Here is an 8257-nt window from a genome sequence, read left to right as displayed (position 1 = left end):
AAGGTTCTGTATCCATTCCAACTGGGATGAAGGGACTACGGACTACAGCTTTCAGTGTGGATTCCTGGAAGGCTTAATAAAGCAGCTGCAGAGTTAGGAACAGTTAAATACACAAACCTCTGAGGATTTCTCCTCCTCCTATCTTTTGCCACTATATATGTTCTTCAGTAAAACTTTTTTAACAGAACTCAGAGAAATCATTTAATGATAATATCAGTAAGAACTTTCTGATAATCTTTCATTTCTAATTCCCTATACATAAAAAAGGGAAGAAAGACCAACTATTTATCTTTTCTAAACTTTAATTTTAATATTAGGAAAGTATCTCTCTTCTAACTTCTAAAAATTCTAATTTACTTTTGTATTACTCAATAAAGACTCTGTCTGTATCATAAAGCAGCATTGTTCAATTTTCTCATTAAACTTAAGTACTGTAAAGTAAGAAAGTAAATTTCTCACCCCTTGACATTTTTCCCTGATTATTTTCCCTTCTACCTCCCACTGAGGTCGTCCATCTGTTGAAAGCAAACAAATTACAGTTAAAAGCAATTCAAGTCAGAAAGCATACAAACAACATCTAATGCATGTAGTAGCACAAATTTCTTGGTAATGGGAAACTTTCTTGCTGACTTTCATTATGAAAATATAATGCGTACCCATGAGAAAAAACAAATGGAAGAAACATCTAAGGTCCAGGTTAGCAGGTCCCACAGTTTGTTCTACCTATCCATCCAAATCAGAAGGAAGACTGGGCAATCTACTTCCATAGAGATACCATCTCGGAAACCCAAGGAGATATCCATCCAATTAAAGTTTGAGAGTCCTCTGAGAGCACTCCACTAAATGGTACCCAACTTCTGCTTGTAAACTCCATGTGATGGGAAACTCACTTCATCACCAGGTAACCCCAACTCATCCCATCTTTGGACATCTGCTGGAAAGCTCTTCATGATAAATAAAATTTGCTCCTTATAGTAGCCAACCACTGGTCTAAGCAGCACTATTCCTGGTGCCCACCCTCCAAAAATCTGAATAGTGGCACAGCTGTTAAGTGTTCTGCTGCTAACTGAAAGGCCAGTGTTTTGATTCACCAGCTGCTCTACAGAAGAAAGATGTAGCAACCTGCTTCCATAAAGAGTTACAGCCTTGCACATCCTACAGGGCAGTTCTATCTATCCAATAGGGTTGCTATGAGTTGGAATCATCTCGACTGCTATGGGTTTGGTTTTGGTTTACTTCTCTGAAAGACAAAATTTCAGAAGCTTCAAAGCAGCTATCATATGTGCCTACGTCTCCTCGTCTCCTGGCTAGCATCCCGAGTTCTGCACTTTTCCCTTACACAGTATTTTAGCCTTCCTGGTGGCTCTTCTCTGGACATCCTGCTCCAGTGTAACCATCTCCCTCCAAATACATCAGGCCCAGGACTGCATAGTCCACATAAGAAATAACCCCACATGGTAGAGAATGACTGAGACTCCTACCACCCTACGCAGAGATGCTGTCTGTTAATGAAATCTTTCCTGGCAGCTGCATCACACCAACTCTCACAGTAAGTCTGTTTTATTTATATATTTTACTGAGGCACTTGTGTAGACAAATGTCCCTCAGTCTGCCATACTTCCCACTGTTAAACTCCAGCTTAAGCTCCCACACTGTACACTTATGCAGCTGATGTTTTTTTCTCCAAATCCTTTTAATGTTAATTTCTCCCTACTAAACTTTGTTTTGCTAAATTACTTACCTTGTTAGGATCTTTATGGATCCTGACAATTTTCTAAAATATTTGCTAGGTAGGCTTTCTAGAGTTGGGTCACCTGAAAATGTGGCCAGCACACTTTGTTTCTTCAAACTGTTCACCTAGGAACTGTCCCATCTGCTAAAGCTTTTACTCCAGATTACACACATGCTGCTACTCAAAAGATTTTTTTTTTATGTAATAGGCAATCCCATTATTGTGACTAACCCATATAGCACCTTCATAGCCAGCATGAAATCATCATGTAGTCTGTGAAGATACCAAGAATGCATCAAATCCCTTGCAGTAACCAGATAATAACTAATCTCTGAGACACAAGTGCCATACCTACTTAGAATTACAGAGAAGTTCAGCAATCACTTGCTGGGTGTCTATGTGCCTTTGGTTTACTAGATGATGGAGATAAGATACCCTACTTTTCAGTCTGTGGGTAAAAGCAAATATAAACAATTCATTATAATGAAATGTGACAGGTACGATCATTAATAAAGGTATACTCTGGATATACCAAGAACACAGAGGTCATGGTGCTTAACCTAGTCTTGGGGTGGTTTCCTAGAGGAGCTCTTGAACTAAGGCTTGAGGATAAGGTGACATGAGGAAGGGACATTTAGGCAGAGGAGACACAGTATGAGTAAAGACAAGAAATCACGTATCTTTGCAACCATAAGCAGCTGTGATGAAGGAGTACAGAGTATGAAGCAGGGAGTGGTAAGAAATGAGGCAAGAAAGATAAGGAGATTACGGACTGAATGCCATATTAATGAGCCTAAAAAATGAAAAGATCACTGAAATGCTTTCAGAATGGGTATTACATGTTCACAACTGTAATCTCTTGGTGGCCAGTAACTGCCACCATTTCACATGATTAAATTTAAATCAAATACTCTTAAATGTGAAGCGCTGGGTTAAATAAAAGGAAGTCTGTAATGGAATAGTCTTATACATACATATTTATTTTACTGAGGCACAAATGAGTTTTTACAGTTGAAAAGGAGGGAAAGCTTTGAGACACTGACTTTTCCTTATACTCGTCGTTTCACATAAAATGTGACCTCTACAGAAAGATGTTCCTTTATTATCTGATATACATAGTTCACAATTTAGTCACTCTCTTACTTCACAGCACTATTATTAGTAATTATCTTGCTCACTTACTTGTTTATATGCTTACTGTCTGTCTGTTACCCCACTAGAATGTAAGTTCTATCAAAGCAGGCAACCTGAAGGTGTAGTCATTATATCTGCCAATGCCTAGACTAGTGACTTTCAGACAGCAGGTGCTTCATGAATAACTAAATTAATAAACTGTGAAAAAGAACTGCTATTCCTTTTTTGAAAAAAAATTTATTTTGTTGCTATTGTTAACATTATATACAGCAAAACACACTCATTCAACTGTTTCTACTGAATGACATTATCTTTTGCCTACTATATATATTTTCTTTACTAAATCTGTTGTTTTTTACTTAATTTAGACAAATCAATTAATGATAATTTCAACAAGAATCTTCTAATAAGCTTTCATTCCTAATTTCCCTACACTCAAAAGCAAAGAAAGACACCAACTGTTTACCTTTCCTAAACTTTAATTTTAATACTAGGAAAGTAACTATCTCTCTTCTAAACGTGCAAAAATTCTAACTTACTTTTCTATTACTCAGTGGATAAAAGACTCCCCCTCTATGCTCTACAGCAGCAACTGAGTGATATTGATCACACTCTTCAAGCTGTACAATTCTCACACTCCCTTCCTGAGTTGTTCCTCCCCCATTAACATAAACTCACTGCCCCCCTAAGGCTCCTATCTAATGCACTGCTATTTCTTGCAGACAGGCAGGGTACTAGGCATGGCTGAGGTTGAGGGAAATAAATTTTAAGGGTGAAGAAGACAGCCACATGGTTTCTAGCCTAAGACAAAGAAGTTCTGCCATTATTCATCATGTTAGAAAATCCACTGAAATAAACTGGTTTTGAGGGTCAGAATATTCCTATTTTAATTATCAGTTAGACACTGATGTGGCAATATCCAGTGGAGACTTTAGAGTGCAGGTCAGAAGTTTAAGACAAAGAATGAAGCTACAGATAGAGATTTAGGAGCTGACGAAATTTCCCTGAAAGAAGAAATGTAATGGGGGAAAAAACAAAAAAAAGCCAAACACTGAATCTTGGGAAATATCAGTATTTAAGGGCCAGGAAAACTGGTAAACAAAACAAGTGCAAATAGTTAAAGATATGCTTAGAACCAGTTAAATACAACTACACAAACACCAAGAAAGAAAAGGGTATTAAGGAAAGAGAGAGGGTGGTTGGTTATCAAATGGATTTTTAGGTTATGATTTCAAAGGACTGAAAGACAAAAGATTACATAGTAAATCGTAGGTAAGGAAATAAAAGTAGATGACATTACTCATTTTAAAATGATAAGTGGAAGAGAAATACAGAGATAGATGAAGAATATGACAGAGTCCAGGGAAAGGCAATGTTTAGGAAAGGGGACTTGGATATATTCAAACTCTGAGAAAAAGGATTTAAGTCAGTGAAAAAAGCAGTGATGAAATCACAGAGATAGGGGATGAGAACTCTACAGAGCTGTACGTACTTAAGTGGAAAAAAACCATGAAAACAGTAAATGTTTTATTATATCTATACTTCCACACACAAACATGAAAATAAATCAGCATTAAATTAGGAAAAAGAACAGTAAAAAACAGTGAAAAGAAAGAGTATAGAAATTAGTGAAACAGAGAACAAAGACACAACTGAAAGGATTAATAAGCCAAAAACGTTAGAAAGACTAATTCAAAAAACAGTGATGATGCAAATAAAAAATAGCAGGAATTAAAAAGGTGTTATAACTACAGATGCAGAAAGAGAATATTATGAACAAATTAATGTCAATACATTTAAAGATTTAGGTGAAAAGAATATAATCTTAGAAAAATATAAATGACCAAAACTAACTCAAGAAAAAATTAAACTTGAATGGTCCTATAACCATGAGTAAAATTTTTTCAGAAGTTAATAAAGCTTCGCATGGAAACAATTAGTGCAAGGGACTGGTAGATCATGCGATCCTCAGCCTATATGACCACGAGACCAGAAGAACTAGATGGCATCTGGCTACCACTGTCAACTACTCAGAGGGGGGATCGGTGCAAGAGATCCTGGATACAGTGGGGGAACAATGTGGAACAAACCTTGAAATCACTCCTGTGACTTCCATCCAAACGAAAGACAGGCAGATAGGGTGTATACTTACATCAGGTAGATACACTATTTAGAGTTATCAATCATGGGACAACAGAACGGAAGTGTGTGCAAAGGGAGACAGCTAGGGGAGCAGCAAGAATGCTTGGAAGGGAAAGACACAGGGAAGAGGTAACCACGGGGAGGAAGTGGGAAGAGAGCTGTTACATTGTAAGGAATTGCATTCGATGTCATGAGATAAAATGTATATGAACTGCTGTAAGGAAAATGAATTTGCTCTAAATTTTCACCCAAATCACAATAAAAATTAAAGAAAGAAAGACGCTTCCAACAAAGACACCAGCACAGAAGGTTTCAGAGGTAAGCTCTGCCACATGTTCAAAGGCAAGTGAGACAAGCCAATATAGACACTTCCTCAACCCAACTTTGATATCCAGAACATATAATTTTTGTTAGTCAATAGGAAAATGACAAATAAACAGAAAAAAAAAAGGACAGACACAAACGTTTATTTTTGTTTGTGGAAAAAAAGGAAAACTGAAGGGCTCGTAACTGCAAAAGAAATCAGGAAATTCAAATCCAAAGCTCAAGATACATAGCCAAATGCCTAGGAAGAGACTGGATGATAAATCATGCTACATTCAAACAGTGAGAGAACAGATAATAAACCATGCTACATTCAGACACAGAGAAACTGTACAGTAGTCAGAGTGAGAGACTTCCATTTGTATGGATGAATCTTATAAATATTAATGATGACCTCTGAGAAAAAAAAAAGGTAATTTTCAGAATACATGCATAATTATATAAAGTCTAAAAACGGGTTGAAAAACAATATATACAAAATAAAAACTACAAAGAAAAGCATGGCTACTTCAGGAGAGGGATCCTTTTGGGAAGGAACACCAAGAGGCCTTCAAATATAAAAGTTCTATTTCTTAAACTGGGCAGCAGGTATGTAAGTACTGATTATATTATTCTTATAAAAATGATATTTCACAATTTTTTAAATGTTTAAAAATATACAAAAGGGGATTAATTTGAAAAAATGTTTTAAATATGTTCAAGAAGGGACAGGATCAAATCCCCTGATGGGCACAGGACTTATCTTTGTTTTCACTGATAAACTTCACATTCCATAAAAATCATCCTTTTAAAGCAAATTAATTCAGAGTTTTTTAGTATCTTCAGAGTTGCGCAACCATCACCAGACCATTATCTAGTTCTAGAATAGAATAGTTTTATCACCCCAGAAAGAAATCCTGTATCCATTAGCAGTCACTCCCCATTTACCCTCTGCCCCAAACCCTGGCATCTATTAATTTATTTTCTGTTTCTATGTATTGGCCCGGTCATTTTAGGCATTTGTTTGTTCATGTATTCATTTGGGGAGACTGCAGGTTTCGGAGCTGGGCTGGCTGTAATATTTATAGAAGCCACTCACCAGGCCTGGATCTTCCACTGTGTCACTGGATGGATTCAAACAGGCAACATTTGGGTTACCAGGAGTGTGGATGGTCTGCACCACCCAGGGACCTTTCGTCTGTTCATTACATACAAAGGGAACCAACACAGCATGTGGTTTTTTATGCAAGCTTCTTTCACTTAGTAGGTTTTCAAGGTTCAACTATGTTGTAGCATGAATCAGTGCTTTATTTTTTTTAGGGCTGAAAATATTCTACTGTATGAATAGACCATATTTTGTTTATCCAACTATCATTTGGCAGGCACATGGGCTATTTCTACTTTTTTACTAATGCTGCTATAAACATTTGTGTACTAGTTTATGTGTGGACAAGTTTTCAATTCTCCTCAGTACATATCTAGCAGATTTGCTAGAATGTTCTACTTTTGAGACATTCCTTAGAGAGCACTTAACATTTATATAAAAATTCAATATGTTTGGTTTACAATAAGCTCTACTACACAAAGGATATCTACAGCTTTAGGGGAACTATTTTGTCATTAGTATCATGAGACATCTGAATAATTTACTTCATCCTCTTGTCCCTCACTCTGAAGCCAATCAACTCAAATATTTTATTACTTACCTTGTCCTTTTTCAAGAAAAATGATTTTAGATTCTGGAAGAAAATTAGATCCAGTTACAATCATTTCATGACCTCCATTGACAGGACAACTGTTGATACTGTACTTCTCAATATGAGGAAGTTCTTGAGCAGATCGCTGGGCTGTTGTTTTTTTTTCCCCCAAAAAAAGTTGAGAAGAAATAAGATATTAGTTTATAATCTTTCATACAAGAAATAAGATATTAGTTTATAATCTTTCATACAACTGAAGCTATAAGATGCAAATACAGAAAGTAAATTCTGAGATTAATGTCAATTACAATGAGTGACATTTTCCTATTTTAACAAAAAAGATGACTATCTATGATATCCATTATGTAAACCTGAAAAGATAACTAAGTTAATACTATCTACTATCATAAGATTAGGTATATAATATCATTCAGGCTTTTAAAATTCAAGACAATAGCAATGATTACTATCCACTAAACAAATTTTTAGAAAACATAGTATCAACTAATAGAAAGAAATTAACTCAATCCTATGACTTCATATTGACTCTTCTTCCGTACAAATACCAGTCTGCTAAAGTTCATAAATCTAACTATAAAAAGCAAATAATGTATTATTATACTGCATACAATTTAGAGAAAAGAAATTTCTGAGGAACTATTATAGGACAAATACCAAGTAGCCCTTTCATCAAGAAAACACCTTGTCAAGAGTTATTTATTGAGCAATACTGCCACATATGGGTTCCATTTTGATCACTTTTCTAAATAACTAAAGCATACTAGAATATGTACTGATCTTTTTTTTAATAGATGCAAATTTTTCAATAGTCACTGCATAGTTCTCTGCCTTCCCAGAGTACATCCAACATAATTTTTCATAAGCCTTAGTAGTATGATTTAAATTATCAACCTTGATAAATAGTGTTCTTGGTGCCACTCTTCTCTGACATTGACTGGAGATCCTATTTCTGTGTTTTTTTTGTTTTTTTTTTAAAAACAAACAAACAAACAAACAAACAAAAACCCTTATTTAAGCTCCAGGCTGTAGACTACATTTCTTCTGAAGGCTTAGGTTCTAATGTTCTTCTTGTCAAATCTCTAGATGTCTAGGCTTCTCTCTGGCTTACTTTTATTTAGTCCTACTACTTGGGTAGAAAACTGGTGGCTCTGAGAGTAAGCTGTGCTTTATTTGGCAGCACAATATTTAGAGAAATTTTAACCTGCGTGCCTTCAGAAAAGTTTACTGT

The 8257-nt window shown here is 35.7% G+C and overlaps 1 protein-coding gene across 1 annotated transcript in view; it reads right to left on the bottom strand.

Annotated features, from left to right (window-relative positions):
• NFATC3 (nuclear factor of activated T cells 3) overlaps positions 1-8257 on the bottom strand; it is a 35776-nt gene that overhangs the window by 8700 nt on the left and 18819 nt on the right. Inside the window, exons 6-7 of the mRNA XM_042780883.1 lie at positions 7018-7158; positions 460-515 (exon numbers count right to left, since the gene is read on the bottom strand). Coding sequence (XP_042636817.1) covers positions 460-515; positions 7018-7158 — 197 coding nt within the window. The remainder of the gene's footprint in view (positions 1-459; positions 516-7017; positions 7159-8257) is intronic.

This window comes from Orycteropus afer, unplaced genomic scaffold, assembly GCF_000298275.1.
Source record: "Orycteropus afer afer isolate SDZICR_OR568_19922 unplaced genomic scaffold, OryAfe1.0 scaffold00067, whole genome shotgun sequence".
Taxonomy (NCBI): Eukaryota; Metazoa; Chordata; class Mammalia; order Tubulidentata; family Orycteropodidae; genus Orycteropus; species Orycteropus afer.
Note: the sequence above shows the minus strand (reverse complement) of the source record. Positions and strands in the feature narration are given on the sequence as shown.